Source organism: Oncorhynchus kisutch, linkage group LG18 (genome assembly GCF_002021735.2).
Source record: "Oncorhynchus kisutch isolate 150728-3 linkage group LG18, Okis_V2, whole genome shotgun sequence".
NCBI lineage: Eukaryota > Metazoa > Chordata > Actinopteri > Salmoniformes > Salmonidae > Oncorhynchus > Oncorhynchus kisutch.
The window spans coordinates 8,510,669-8,526,455 of NC_034191.2; the positions used below are offsets into that span (position 1 = coordinate 8,510,669).

The window sequence follows — 15,787 nt, forward strand, 5'->3', positions numbered from 1 at the left end:
CAAGAGGTCTAGACTGTAGAGGAAATATAAGAGAGGCTCATGGTTATTGTGTGTCTAATGTATGTTTATGTCTATCTTAACCATTACAGTCAACGTAGTTCTGATGTTGGTGCATCTCTATAGCTGAAAGAAGCAGGTGAGCAGAGCAGCCTCTTGCCCCTCCCTCCTTGGCATGGCATTACCCACAGTGTGGCCCCCAGAGGAATCGCCACAGAGGTACAGTGGGTATTTAACCCAGAGAAGAGAGGTATCCTGACCTATGTGGGTCTGTATGGCGTTGTATTACTCCATACCTTCTACAGATCAGGGGAATGAGGCTCTCTCCGGCTCCTGCTCTGGATCCAAGTCTTGCTGGTAGTCTGATTCTACTACATCTAGCTGTGGTGGCTGGTGGGTTTGCCTTGCTCGCGTCTGCCTCTAGCTCTGCCTCTGGGCTGGAGTCTGTCAGATGCAGGCTCCAAGGCACCCCTCGTCCTCCGGCGTTCTCCCAGGACGGGGACTTTGTCATCGGGGGTGTTTTCTCCATTCATTACTATTTGAACACTTTGGATCACAGCTACACCAGCCTGCCTGAGCCCCTGCAGTGCAAAGGGAGGTCAGTGAGCGCAAGAGGGAACAGGGGACAGGACTGTGGCTGTGTGGGGAGAGAGATACATTGTGTTTTAAAGACATTGAAACTGTGATTAAAGATGGGTAAGCAGTGTGTTTAAAGACAGAGATATAGTGTGTTTAAAGACAGATAAATAGTCTATTTAAGGATGATAAACTTTAAAAAAAAAGAGACAGTCTGTTTAAAGACAGATAAACAGTGTTTTAAAAACAGATAAACAGCGTTTTAAAGGCATATTAAAAGTGTGTTAAAAGCCAGATAAAATGTGTGTTTGTGTCTGAGAGAGTAGGTAAAGACTACTGTTACAAAGGATCACATTTTCAAATGCAGGCTATACTATAATGTCCTCAATTACAGACAACAAAAGTGTAGACATACAGACGGTGTGGAAAATAATACCTGATATTAGGCTGTTTGCCATGGTAACATTCTATAGGCTAGATTATGATTTGTCAGGAGGTGCTCACTGACCCATCTTCTATTTACAGAATGGATTCCCGTGAATTGCGCTTCTCGCGCGCCATGGTCTTCGCAGTTGAGGAGATAAACAACAGTTCAGACCTTCTACCGGGTGTCACGCTTGGTTATCAAGTATACGACTCCTGCTCCTCGGTCCCCATGGCCGTGAAAGTGGCCGTCCAGCTGGCTAACGGCTTGGACCCCATATTTGATACCGGAAAACAGTGCTCGGGGTCGGCTACCGTGACAGCTATCGTGGGCGAGTCTGCCTCCACGCCAACCATCAGCATGTTGCGCATCATCGGCCCTTTCGGCATTCCTCAGGTAGACTCCTGTGGACAGAAATAATTCAGCATATTTTAAGTTACTGTATTCCCAATGTATATTCTCCTCTCTTTCAGGAATGAGTTCTACTTTTAATTCTCTGTATTCCAACTGTATTATCCTCTCTTTCAGGAATATACATTTCTGTGTGAAATGAAGTGGAGAAAGGAATTTGAACATAGACTGAGGGCTATGAGTCTGGAGAACTTCTATAGGATTTTTAAAATGATCTGAGGACTATCTTTCATAGGCTAGGTTGTTATGGGAGACCAGGGATTAGTGTCACACTTTTGTGTATCCTTTTCATTCTGGCACAGTTAAAAACAATATTATTAATGTCTCCCTAACATCATAAAAAATAGCTAAATAAAAAAACAGGAAGTAGCCAATACATTACTTGTTAGGCCGACATTATGTTCTTTCTCATGTTTTCGACTGTTTTTAACTAGGTGAGCCACTTTTCCACCTGTGCGTGCCTGAGTGATAAGAAACAGTATCCAACCTTCTTCAGAACCATCCCCAGTGATCAGTTCCAGGCTGCCGCTCTGGCCCACCTCATCAGGCACTTCGGCTGGACCTGGATTGGGGCGGTCCGTTCCGACTCTGACTACGGTAATAACGGGATGGCTGCTTTCCTGCAGGCAGCACAAGAGGAGGGTATCTGTGTGGAGTATTCTGAAGCCTTCTCCCGTACCAACCCACTCAGTAGAGTGCAACGGGTGGCTGACGTGATCCGCAGGTGATCCGTGATTACTGGTGAACTTTTCATTCACACAAATGCAAGACCATATTTATAAAAAATACTATTGTTATTAATTTCTCTCTTTTCTCAACGCTGATCTGTGAGACCAACATGATTTGCATACAGTATCTTAGGCATGTCAAAAGTGTTGATTAAGACTAATGTTCATGTTCACTTCACTGAGACATTCCAGTAAATGACAAACATGACCAGCATATTAAGCATATGATATAATCATGTTCCCCAGCTCAACAGCCCGGGTGGTGGTTGCATTCGTATCCTCTGGGGACATGAGGAACCTGCTGGAGGAGATGGAACGCCTGCCCTCTCCGCCCCGCCAGTGGATCGGGAGTGAGACCTGGGTCACTGACCCAGATATGCTGCGCTTCAGACTGTTTGCCGGGGCCATCGGATTTGGCATCCAACGCTCTGTCATCCCCGGCCTCAGGGACTTCCTCCTGGACCTCTCCCCACAGAAGGTGTCCAACTCTCCCCTGCTCACTGAGTTCTGGGAGGGAGCCTTTGGCTGTAGGCTGAGGACAGGTATGTATCAATCGATCTATCTATCTATCCATCCATCCATCCATCCATCCATCCACCCACCAATCTTTCTGTCCATCTATCTATTTACATGTGTCTGTCTGTCTGTCTGTCTGTCTGTCTGTCTGTCTGTCTGTCTGTCTGTCTGTCTGTCTGTCTGTCTGTCTGTCTGTCTGTCTGTCTGTCTGTCTGTCTGTCTGTCTGTCTGTCTGTCTGTCTGTCTGTCTGTCTGTCTGTCTGTCTGTCTGTCTGTCTCTCTCTCTCTCTCTCTCTCTCTCTCTCTCTCTCTCTCTCTCTCTCTCTATCGGTAGGGACCTCTACAGGTGTTGGGGTTGAAGAGAAGGTGTGTGATGGCAGTGAGGATATACAGCAGCTACAGGCCCCCTACACAGATACATCCCAGCTGCGTGTCACTAACATGGTGTATAAAGCTGTTTATGCCATAGCACACGCCATCCACAGCATTGTTTGTGAAGAGAGAGAAAACTCTACTATGAACTGTGACAAAAACCTTAATGTGAAGCCAACACAGGTGAATGACAAGTCTATAGTCTAATTTCCTGGTGAATATGTTTATATAGACAACATGTATGAAAGCCTAGGAGTTCTCATTATACTTTACAACTTCTTCTGAAGTAACACATCTGATAAATTTGATTTGAATTAATGTTCTGTTTCTCTCTCCATCTTTCTTCCCCTTTCTCCATCTCTCATCCTCTCACTTCCCCTCTGTCCATCTATCTCTCCATCTCTCTTCCACTCACTCATCTATCTCTTCCCTTATCTCCATCTCTCTTCACCTTTCTCCTTCTCTCTCGTCCCATCTCTCTCGCTCTCTCTTCCCCTTCCAACCCCCAGGTCCTGGAGAGATTGAGGAGGGTGAACTTCTCTCGTAACGGGTACCAGGTGTCTTTCGATTCCAACGGGGACCCAGTGGCCACCTATGAGCTGGTCAACTGGCAGATACGGGAGAGTGGGAAGATGGAGTTTGTGACAGTGGGGCGCTATGATGCATCCCTGCCTCCTGACCAGAGGTTTGACATGGAGAGGGAAATCACCTGGGTAAAGAACAGTACACAAGTACCTGTGTCAGTGTGCAGTGAGAGCTGTCCCCCAGGCACTCGTAAGGCTGTACAGAAAGGAAAGCCTTTATGCTGTTATGACTGTATCCAATGTGCAGAGGGAGAGATCAGTAATAACACAGGTAGGACTATAGGAACAGTTGGCAAAAATGTGTAGTAATTTCTGTCACAGTTTACTTAGTGATTTATTCATATAACCAGCACTACAACGGTAGTATCTGTCAATCATGTTCCTATCTTATCATCTATATAGACTTGTTTCTACTGTATTATTGACTGTATGTTTGTTTTACTCCATGTGTAAGTCTGTGTTGTTGTCTCTGTCGAACTGCTTTGCTTTATCTTGGACAGGTCTCAGTTGTAAATGAGAACTTGTTCTCAACTAGCCTACCTGGTTAAATAAAGGTGTTCTCAGCTAGCATACCTGGTTAAATAAAGGTGTTCTCAACTAGCCTACCTGGTTAAATAAAGGTGTTCTCAACTAGCCTACCTGGTTAAATAAAGGTGTTCTCAACTAGCCTACCTGGTTAAATAAAGGTGTTCTCAACTAGCCTACCTGGTTAAATAAAGGTGTTCTCAACTGGCCTACCTGGTTAAATAAAGGTGAAATAAAAATAATAAAAAAATAAAAAAAATCTCATGTAAGCTGCACATTAATTCAACATTCTTTATTGTAAACTCACAAAGTGCAGCATTGTGGGACATGTATTTGTACATAAATAAAACCTGAATCTATTATTATTAACATTTGATGTCTGTTACATTGTCTTGGTCAGATTCTTCAGACTGTCTGATCTGTCCAGAAGAGTACTGGCCCAACGCTGAGAGAGACCGCTGTATCCTTAAGCCTGTGGAGTTCCTGTCCTTCCACGAGGTCCTCGGAATCATCCTGACCGCCTGCTCTGTGGGCGGGGCTCTACTGGCCATCGCCACGGCAACCGTCTTCTACCGACACCGAACTTCAGCCATCGTCAGGGCCAACAACTCTGAGCTGAGCTACCTGCTGCTGTTTTCCTTGACTCTGTGTTTTCTGTGTTCTCTTACTTTCATTGGCCAGCCCTCTGAGTGGTCCTGTATGCTGCGTCACACAGCGTTTGGGATTACCTTCGTCCTCTGCATCTCTTGTGTTCTGGGGAAAACAATAGTGGTGTTGATGGCCTTCAGGGCTACACTTCCAGCCAGTAATGTCATGAAATGGTTTGGTCCTCCACAGCAGAGATTGACAGTAGTGTCCTTCACGTTTGTCCAGGCTTTGATATGCACTCTGTGGTTGGTCCTGTCCCCTCCCTTCCCGATCAAAAACCTCACTACCTACAAGGAAAAGATCATTCTAGAGTGTGATGTAGGTTCAGCTATTGGTTTCTGGGCTGTGTTGGGCTATATAGGACTCCTGTCTCTCTTGTGCTTTGTGCTGGCTTTTCTGGCTCGGAAGCTGCCTGATAACTTCAATGAGGCCAAATTCATCACCTTCAGCATGCTCATATTCTGTGCAGTCTGGATCACCTTTATCCCAGCTTATGTCAGCTCTCCTGGGAAGTTGACTGTAGCTGTGGAGATCTTTGCCATCATCACCTCTAGCTTTGGGTTGTTCTTTCTATTATTTGTTCCTAAATGCTTTATTATTCTGTTCCGGCCGGAGAAGAACACCAAGAAACACATCATGGAGAAGACATCCAATGATAAACGTTATTAAGAAATGATTGAGGTTAAAAAACATTGTAACAATCAGTTATATGGTTTATTATACAGTTAGGTTGGACTACTCTGACAGAGATTAACAACATTTTAGCAGATAATCATTGGTAAAATTGTAACTAGTAACATTACACAGGTTCACATTAGATATTCCAATGTTATGAGTGATTGTTCAAATCTAGAGTGTTAAAATCTAATTAGACCTGCTAAATGATGTGATTAGCAGTAGCCTACAGAGTGGAACCACTTCCATGTTGTTGGAGAAAAGCTTTATTCCTGAATGAATTGATATAACATTAAAGTGCATGTGTTCAATTGATATTGTAATGCATTGTATTATGTACTATAATAATATAATAAACATTTTCAGATACAGTTGAAATTGGAAGTTGGAGTCTACTTGGCACCACACGTCCCGCTAGGGCACCTCCCCCCACTGCTCAACTGACACAGTAGCACACAGAACGCAAAAAATATTCTTAGAAATATTTAACCTCCACACATTAACAAGTCCAATAGCTCAAATGAAAGATAAACACCTTGTTCATCTAGCCACCAAGTCAGATTTCTAAACTGTTTTACGGCGAAAACATAGCACATATTTATGTCAAACCACCACCAAAGATAGGCTAATTTACATAGCCATTTTGTAGAACAATAGATGCAATCACAAAAGCAGGATTAAAAGTAAAATAATTCACTAACCTTTTGAAAATCTTCATCAGATGACAGGAATAGGACATGTTATACAGTACATTTATGTTTTTTTCAATAATATGCTAATTATATCCATAAATCACGGTTTACATAGAAGGTCATGGCTAAAAAATGCTACAACAATGCCTGGAGAAATTATAGTAACTCTGCCAGATAACAGAAATACACATCATAAACGTTGACTAAATATACATGTTCTACATATACTTAGAAAGATACACTTCTTCTTAATAAAACAGCTGTGTTACATTTATTTTTAACATTACAGATTTCGTTCACTAGGCTATAATGTGAGTCGGCACTCAGGAATTAGCATTTTGGCTCCTCCACAGAAACCCAAATTTAACACATAAATGTTCCCTTACCTTTGCTGTTCTTCCATCAGAAGACCTGGAAGGGTTTATACTTACCAAAAACAGCTTTAGTTTTGAAGTCTGTGTCTTTCGGTTATCAAACACGACATATTTCGGTTGAAATGCAGCCAAAAAGTCAAGTTAGTTCGCACCAAAACGTCGAAATTACAGATTATATGTCGACTAAACTTGTCAAACTTGGTTCAGAACACAGCGTTAGCATGCTATATAGCTTCACCGCAATTCTCAGGACAAAGAGAAACACACACATCGTTTAATCAATCTTGAAAGAAAGACACCACAGGCGCAGAATGCGCGTGAGATCTCGCGCGACCGAGCGCGCGATTCACACAATGAGAAGCCCCATTGAAAGCGGACACCGCGCTGAAGGCATAGGAACTGTTCCCAGGACTGTAGGTGCTTGGGAAGGGTGGGGGCGATGACGTCAAAGTTGGGCCAACTTTTTGGATGACAAGAGAGAGTTTAGGAGAATGAGTGCCCTGAGAGTTCTGCTTTACTTACAGACATAATTTAAACGGTTTTAGAAGCTTTAGAGTGTTTTCTATTCAATAATATTTATTATATGCATATATTAGCAATTTAAAAAAAAATTGTCAGTTTACTATGGGCACGCATTTCACCAACGGGGGCAGTATTCTGCCCTAGCCTTAACAGGTTTTAAACTTTTTTTTTTTTTTTTTTCAACAACACCACAGATTTCTTGTTAACAAATTATTGCTTTGGCAAGTCTGCTAGGACATCTACTTTGTGCATGACACAAGTCTGCTAGGACATCTACTTTGTGCATTACACAAGTCTGCTAGGACATCTACTTTGTGCATTACACAAGTCTGCTAGGACATCTACTTTGTGCATGACACAAGTCTGCTAGGACATCTACTTTGTGCATGACACAAGTCTGCTAGGACATCTACTTTGTGCATGACACAAGTCTGCTAGGACATCTACTTTGTGCATGACACAAGTCTGCTAGGACATCTACTTTGTGCATGACACAAGTCATTTAGGACATCTACTTTGTGCATGACACAAGTCATTTAGGACATCTACTTTGTGCATGACACAAGTCTGCTAGGACATCTACTTTGTGTATGACACAAGTCTGCTAGGACATCTACTTTGTGCATGACACAAGTCATTTAGGACATCTACTTTGTGCATGACACAAGTCATTTAGGACATCTACTTTGTGCATGACACAAGTCATTTTTCCAACATTTGTTTACAGACAGATTATTTGACTTATAATTCACACTTCCAGTGTGTGAGAAGTGTACATACACTAAGTTCACTGTGCCTTTAAATAGTGTCATGACGTTGCCCTCTTTGGACTCAGCGAGCACCATGCCCCTAATTCTGCACCCCCCCCCCCCCCCCCCCCACTCTCTCTCTCTCTCTCTCCTACACCCAGGCTGCTGTGGTCAGAGAGGTCGTATATTCCTGGAGGAGATTCTTCCTCATGGCCAGACAGTGTAGAGAGAGAGTGAGTTTCATACAGAGAACAAAGCAACAGTCTAAGCCCCTTTTTATGTTCCGAATAAAACCCCCACCTGAGTTTTCCCACTTCTGATCAGCTTACCTCGAGAACCACGAGAGGGCTAAGGTTGTAGACCTGTACCTCATCAGGGAGGGAGTTAAGGTTTGAGTAGATTACTGAATCTTTGAACCATACCACGTGGTTAAACTCTTAGACTATCGATACCAACAGAATAAGAACAAATCTTTGATACTAATTGGTAATCTGCAGCTAGGAATTCGCTATCATTGAACGCGACGACGACAAACCGCCGAAACATCTATTCTATAATGACATTGCTGAATGTTACTCTGAACTATCAATTCCAAACACGGCAGAGCGAGAGAGGGCGGACAAACTCTCCAACAGAAACAACCTTTTCAACAGAGAACCCCACGACACACTGAGCGTAAATATATGTATTGAATGCAATTATTCCCGAATGAGTGGACGTTCATGTGCAAAGGATTATCATTTAAATTGTTATAATTATCAACTTGTAGTGTCTTATCTCAGTCGACCCCCACTTCCCTTTTGTCCACCAAGCCGCGATACCGGTTTATCCCACTAGGGAAACTTCACTATCATTTCCTTGTAAAAATCTACTCTTTGATTATGCATTTCTGTCAATTACTTAGTTAGTAAATAAAGGATTTAAGACCATTGATGTATGGATGACTCATAGTGAAGACTGGGTTCGTGCAGATAACCAACAAAATTAAAATTACGACGTTTGGAATGAGACTTACGTGAGGTAAAGAATAATTCATTAATTCAAAGACTAATTGATGAAATATTAAAATATCTGAAAGTTATAATAAGAAAAATGTGACTTGGTAATCTGAATGTCTTGTTAACACCTCAGGTTTTATTTTATTTATCCGTTATTTTACCAGGTAAGTTGACTGAGAACACGTTCTCATTTGCAGCAACGACCTGGGGAATAGTTACAGTGGAGAGGAGGGGGGGGATGAATGAGCAAATTGTAAACTGGGGATTATTAGGTGACCGTGATGGTGTGGGGGTCAGATTGGGAATTTAGCCAGGACACCGGGGTTAACACCCCTACTCTTACGATAAGTGCCATGGGATCTTTAATGACCTCAGAAAGTCAGGACACCCGTTTAACGTCCCATCTGAATAATGGCACCCTACACAGGGCAGTGTCCCCAATCACTGCCCTGGGGCATTGGGATATATATTTTTTAGACCAGAGGAAAGAGTTCCTCCTACTGGCCCTTCAGATAAAAACGTGTAGACCTCTACAAGTCTGGTTCATCCGTGGGAGCAATTTCCAAACTCCTAAAGGTACCACGTTCATCTGTACAAACAATAGTACGCAAGTATTAACACCATGACTCATGACTCATGACCTGACTCAGTTACACCAGCTCTGTCAGGAGGAATGGGGCAAAATTCACCCAACTTATTGTGGGAAGCTCGTGGAAGGCTACCCAAAACGTTTGACCCAAGTTAAACAATTTAAACGCAATGCTACCAAGTATTAATTGAGTGTATGTAAACTTCTGACCCACTGGGAATGTGATGAAAGAAATAAAAGCTGAAATAAATCATTTTCTCTACTATTATTCTGACTTTTCACATTCGTAAAATAAAGGGGTGATCCTAACTGACCTAAGACAGGGAATTTTTACTTGATTAAAAGTCAGGAATTTTGAAAAACTGAGTTTAATTGGATTTGGCTCAGGTGAATGTAAACTTCTGACTTCAACTGTGAGGCAACGTGCCAAGAGGACTCGACTGTAGGGGAACAATAAGAGAGGAAGCGTACCAAGAGGACTAGACTTTAGAAAAAAGTCTGTGTACTGCCAGCGTGCCAAGAAGACTAGACTGTAGGGGAACTACTCTGTAGAAGCAGAATACCAAGAGGACTTGGCTGTAGAGGAAATATACATGTGGAACAAGCCAAGAGGACTAGGCTGTAGAGGAAATATACGTGTGGAACAAGCCAAGAGGACTAGGCTGTAGGGGAAATACGGGGGAAATACGTTGAAGAGCCAGCGTGCCAAGAGGACTAGACTGTTGGGAAAATACTGGGTAGAGCCAGGAAGGGCTCATTGAGATTTAAAATCTATTTTTCAAGAGTGTCCTGGCAAAGATAGGCAGCACCAAGTCATTACAAAAGTACAGAGAAACAACATGAAAAACTACAAGTAATCTAGGTAAAACCATAGAATTCACAATATAAGAGAGGCTCATGGATATTGTGTGTCTAATGTATGTTTATGTCTATCTAAACCATTACAGTCCCTATAGCTGAAATAAGCAGGAGAGAGCCTCATTCCTGACTGAGTGAGCAGAGCAGCCTCTAGCCCCTCCCTCCTTGGCATGGCCATACCCACAGTGTGGCCCCCAGAGGAATCCCCACAGAGGTACGGTGGGTATTTAACCCAGAGAAGAGAGGTATCCTGACCTATGTGGGTCTGTGTGACGCTGTATTACTCCATACCTTCTACACATCAGGGGAATGAGGCTCTCTTCGGCTCCTGCTCTGGATCCAAGTCTGGCTGGTAGTCTGGTTCTACTACATCTAGCTGTGGTGACTGGTGGGCTTGCCTTGCTCTCGTCTGCCTCTAGCTCTGCCTCTGGGCTGGAGTCTGTCAGATGCAGGCTCCAAGGCACCCCTCGTCCTCCGGCGTTCTCCCAGGACGGGGACTTTGTCATCGGGGGTGTTTTCTCCATGCACTACTACATGCACACTGTGGAACACAGCTACACCAGCCTGCCTGAGCCCCTGCAGTGCACAGGGAGGTCAGTGAGCGCAAGAGGGAACAGGGGACAGGACTGTGGCTGTGTGGGTAGACAGATAAATTGTGTTTTAAAAACAGAGAAACAGTGTGTTGAATGCCCGGCAAACAGTGTGTTTAAAGTCCGATAAACAGTTTGTTTAATGACAGAAAGACAATGTGTTTAAAGAAAGATAGACAATGTGTTTAAAGACCGATAAACAGTGTGTTTAAAGACAGATATACAGTGTGTTTAAAGACAGATATACAGTGTGTTTAAAGACCGATAAACAGTGTTTACAGACAGATAAACAGTGTTTTTAAAGACCATAATCAGTGTGTTTGTGTCTGAGAGAGTAGGTAAAGACTACTGTTACAGTGTCCTCAATTACAGACAACAAGTGTAGGCATATAGACGGTGTGGCAAATAATACTAGATATTAGGCTGTTTGCCATGGTAACATTATATAGGCTAGTTCATCATTCATCAAGAGGTGCTCACTGACCCATCATCTATTTACAGTATGGATTCCCGTGAGTTGCGCTTCTCACGCGCCATGATCTTCGCAGTTGAGGAGATAAACAACAGTTCTTACCTTCTACCGGGTGTCACACTTGGTTATCAAGTGCACGACTCATGCAACTCGGTCCCCATGGCCGTAAAAGTTGCCTTCCAACTGGCTAACGGCCTGGACCCCATGTTTGATACCGGAGAACAGTGCTCGGGGTCGGCTACAGTGACAGCTATCGTGGGCGAGTCTGCCTCCTCGCCAACCATCAGCATGTTGCGCATCATAAGCCCTTTCGGCATTCCTCAGGTAAACTCCTGTGGAAAGAAGTCATTCAGCTTCTTTTAATTTAATGAATTCCAAGAGTTTATTCTCCTCTCTTTCAGGAATGAGTTCAACTTTTACATTTCCGTATTTCAACTGTATTCTCCTCTCTTTCAGGAATATACATTTCTGTGTGAAATTATGTGGAGAAAACCATTTGAACATAGACTGAGGAATATGAGTCTGGAGAACATCTGTAGGCATTAAAACATGATCTGAGGACTATATTTCATAGGCTCAGTTTTTATGGGAGGCAAGGGAATGGTGTCACACTTTTGTGTATCCTTACCATTCTGACCCAATGAAAAACAATGAGTTGGCTTATTATTATTAATGTCTCCCTAACATCAAACTACATAGCAAAATAAAAAAAGCAGGAAGTAGCCAATACATTAGAGTAGTGAGGGCCGACATGATGATCTTTCTCATGTTTTCGATTGTCTGTTTTTACCTAGGTGAGCCACTATTCCACCTGTGCTTGTCTGAGTGATAAGAAACAGTATCCAACCTTCTTCAGAACCATCCCCAGTGATCAGTTCCAGGCTGCCGCTCTGGCCCACCTCATCAGGCACTTCGGCTGGACCTGGATTGGGGCGGTCCGTTCCGACTCTGACTACGGTAATAACGGGATGGCGGCTTTCCTTCAGGCAGCACAAAAGGAGGGTATCTGTGTGGAGTATTCTGAAGCCTTCTCCCTTACCAACCCACTCAGCAGAGTGCAACGGGTGGCTGACGTGATCCGCAGGTGATCCATGATTACTGGGGAACTTTTCATTCACACAAAAGCAAAACCATATTTATAAAAAATACTATTGTTTTAAATTTCTCTCTTTTCCCAACGGTGATCTGTGAGACCAGCATGATTTGCATACAGTATCTTAAGCATGTCAAAAGTGTTGATTAATACTAATGTTCATGTTCACTTCACTGAGACATTCCAATGAATGACGAACATGACCAGCATATTAAGCATATGATATAATCATGTTCCCCAGCTCCACAGCCCGGGTGGTGGTTGCATTTGTATCCGCTTGGGACATGAGAATCCTGCTGAGGGAGATGGAACGCCTGCCCTCTCCACCCCGCCAGTGGATCGGGAGTGAGTCCTGGGTCACTGACCCAGATTTGCTGCGTTTCGGCCTGTGTGCCGGGGCCATCGGATTTGGCATCCAACGCTCTGTCATCCCCGGCCTCAGGGACTTCCTCCTGGACCTCTCCCAACAGAAGGTGTCCAACTCTCCCCTGCTCACTGAGTTCTGGGAGGGAGCCTTTGGCTGTAGGCTGGGTATAGGTATATATCTATCTATCTATCTATCTATCTATCTGTCTGTCTGTCTGTCTGTCCATCCGTCTGTCTGTTGGTCTGTTGGTCTCTTGGTATCTCTCTCTGTCTGTCTGTAGGGACCTCTACAGGTGTTGGGGTTGAAGAGAAGGTGTGTGATGGCAGTGAGGATATACAGCAGCTACAGGCCCCCTACACAGATACATCCCAGCTGCGTGTCACTAACATGGTGTATAAAGCTGTTTATGCCATAGCACACGCCATCCACAGCATCGTTTGTGAAGAGAGAGAAAACTCCACTGTGAACTGTGACAAAAACCTCAATGTGAAGCCAACACAGGTGAATGACAAGTCTATAGTCTAATTTCCTGATAAATATGTTTATATAGACAACATGTGTGAAGGCCTAGGAGTTCTCATTATACTTTACAACTTCTTCTGAAGTAACACATTTGATAAAAATAAAAGATAAAATGAATTTTCTGTTTCTCTCTCCATCTCTCATCTCTCTCTTCCCCTCTGTCCATCGATCTCTCCATCTCTCATCCCTTCTCTCATCTCTCTCTTCCCTTATCTCCATCGCTCTTCACCTCTCTCCTTCTCTCTCATTCTCTCTCGTCCCCTCTCTCTCTCTCCCTTGCCCTTCCAACCCCAGGTCCTGGAGAGATTGAGGAGGGTGAACTTCTCTCGTAACGGGTACCAGGTGTCTTTCGATGCCAACGGGGACCCAGTGGCCACCTATGAGCTGGTCAACTGGCAGAGACGGAAGAGTGGGAAGATGGAGTTTGTGACAGTGGGGCGCTATGATGCGTCCCTGCCTCCTGACCAGAGGCTTGACATCGACAGGGAAATCACCTGGGTAAAGAACAGTACACAAGTACCTGTGTCAGTGTGCAGTGAGAGCTGTCCCCCAGGCACTCGTAAGGCTATACAGAAAGGAAAGCCTGTATGCTGTTATGACTGTATCCAATGTGCAGAGGGAGAGATCAGTAATAACACAGGTAGGACTATAGGAACAGTTGGCAAAAATGTGTATTAATTTCTATCACTGTAAAGTAGTGGTTTATTCCTATTACCAGCACTACAAAGGTAGTATCTGTCAATCATGTTCCTGTTCTTATTTTCTCATGTAAGCTGCACATTAATTCAACATTCTTTATTGTAAACTGACAAAGTGCAGCATTGTGGGACATGTATTTGTAAATAAATAAAACTGTTGTTTTGTCCTGGTCAGATTCTTCAGACTGTCTGATCTGTCCCGAAGAGTACTGGCCCAATGCTGAGAGAGACCGCTGTATCCTTAAGTCTGTGGAGTTCCTGTCCTTCCACGAGGTCCTCGGAATCATCCTAACCGCCTGCTCTGTGGGCGGGGCTTGTCTGGCCATCGCCACGGCAACTGTCTTCTACCGACACCGAACGTCTGCCATCGTCAGGGCCAACAACTCTGAGCTGAGCTTCCTGCTGCTCTTCTCCTTGGCTCTGTGTTTTTTGTGTTCTCTTACTTTCATTGGCCGGCCCTCTGAGTGGTCCTGTATGCTGCGTCACACAGCGTTTGGGATCACCTTCGTCCTCTGCATCTCTTGTGTTCTGGGGAAAACAATAGTGGTGTTGATGGCCTTCAGGGCTACACTCCCAGCCAGTAATGTCATGAAATGGTTTGGTCCTCCACAGCAGAGATTGACTGTAGTGTCCTTCACGTTTGTCCAGGCTTTGATATGCACTCTGTGGTTGGTCTTGTCCCCTCCCTTCCCCATTAAAAACCTCACTACCTACAAGGAAAAGATCATTCTAGAGTGTGATGTGGGTTCAGCTATTGGTTTCTGGGCTGTGTTGGGCTATATAGGACTCCTGTCTCTCTTGTGCTTTGTGCTGGCGTTTCTGGCTCGGAAGCTGCCTGATAACTTCAATGAGGCCAAATTCATCACCTTCAGCATGCTCATATTCTGTGCAGTCTGGATCACCTTTATCCCAGCTTATGTCAGCTCTCCTGGGAAGTTGACGGTAGCTGTGGAGATCTTTGCCATCATCACCTCTAGCTTTGGGTTGTTCTTTCTGTTATTTGTTCCTAAATGCTTTACTATTCTGTTCAGGCCGGAGAAGAACACCAAGAAACACCTTAGGGATAAGACATCCAATGATAAACGTTATTAAGAAATGATTGAGGGAGATTAACATTGTAACGTTCAGTTATATGGTTTATCATACAGTTAGGTAGAACTACTCTGACAGAGATTAACAACATTTTAGCAGATAATCATTGGTAACATTGTAAATATCAACATGACAGGTTCACATGAGATATTCCAATGTTATGAGAGATTGTTCAAATCTAGGGTGTTAAAATCTCATTTGACCTGCTACATGATGTGATTAGCAGTAGCCTACAGAGTGGAACCACTTCCATGTTGTTGGAGAAAAGCTTTATTCCTATATGAATTGATATAACATTAAAGTGCATGTGTTCAATTGATATTGTAATTCATCATATTATGAATTATAATAATATAATAAACATTTTCAGATACAGTTGAAGTCGGAAGTTTACATACACTTAGGTTGGAGTCATTAAATCTCCACAATTTTCTTGTTAACAAATTCAAGTATTTTAGGACATCTACTTTGTGCATGACGCAAGTCATTTTTCCAACAGTTGTTTACAGACTGATTATTTCAGTTGTAATTCACTGTTTCACACTTCAAGTGGGTGAGAAGATAACAAACTAAGTTGACTGTGCCTTTAAACAGCATGGAAAATTCCAGAAATATATGCCATGGCTTTAGAAGATTCTGATTGACATCATTTTAGTCAATTGGAGGTGTACCTGTGGATGTATTTCAAGGCCTACCTTCAAACTCAGTGCCTCTT

General features: G+C 43.4%; 2 protein-coding genes across 2 annotated transcripts; both read left to right on the plus strand.

The window, feature by feature from the left end:
- Positions 1–280: 280 nt before the first annotated feature.
- On the plus strand, positions 281–5,786 carry LOC109878820 (extracellular calcium-sensing receptor-like). Its single transcript, XM_031795420.1, has 7 exons — positions 281–595; positions 1,099–1,393; positions 1,843–2,132; positions 2,383–2,678; positions 2,987–3,207; positions 3,534–3,879; positions 4,534–5,786. Exons 1-7 carry the CDS (start codon positions 312–314, stop codon positions 5,448–5,450), a joined length of 2,649 nt encoding a protein of 882 aa, XP_031651280.1. The 5' UTR covers positions 281–311; the 3' UTR covers positions 5,451–5,786.
- A 4,731-nt stretch (positions 5,787–10,517) lies between these two features.
- On the plus strand, positions 10,518–15,143 carry LOC109878829 (extracellular calcium-sensing receptor-like). Its single transcript, XM_031795428.1, has 7 exons — positions 10,518–10,831; positions 11,330–11,624; positions 12,095–12,384; positions 12,635–12,915; positions 13,053–13,261; positions 13,577–13,922; positions 14,156–15,143. Exons 1-7 carry the CDS (start codon positions 10,548–10,550, stop codon positions 15,070–15,072), a joined length of 2,622 nt encoding a protein of 873 aa, XP_031651288.1. The 5' UTR covers positions 10,518–10,547; the 3' UTR covers positions 15,073–15,143.
- The last annotated feature ends 644 nt before the right edge of the window (positions 15,144–15,787 follow it).

Excerpts from the sequence above, each read along its gene's own strand:
- LOC109878829 (XM_031795428.1), top strand. The coding sequence starts at position 10,548 with ATGAGGCTCTCTTCGGCTCCTGCTCTGGATCCAAGTCTGGCTGGTAGT. Across the intron at positions 10,832-11,329 it reads CCCCTGCAGTGCACAGGGAG|TATGGATTCCCGTGAGTTGC; the intron begins GTCAGTGAGCGC and ends ATCTATTTACAG. Across the intron at positions 13,262-13,576 it reads TCAATGTGAAGCCAACACAG|GTCCTGGAGAGATTGAGGAG; the intron begins GTGAATGACAAG and ends TTCCAACCCCAG.
- LOC109878820 (XM_031795420.1), top strand. The coding sequence starts at position 312 with ATGAGGCTCTCTCCGGCTCCTGCTCTGGATCCAAGTCTTGCTGGTAGT. Across the intron at positions 596-1,098 it reads CCCCTGCAGTGCAAAGGGAG|AATGGATTCCCGTGAATTGC; the intron begins GTCAGTGAGCGC and ends TTCTATTTACAG. Across the intron at positions 3,208-3,533 it reads TTAATGTGAAGCCAACACAG|GTCCTGGAGAGATTGAGGAG; the intron begins GTGAATGACAAG and ends TCCAACCCCCAG.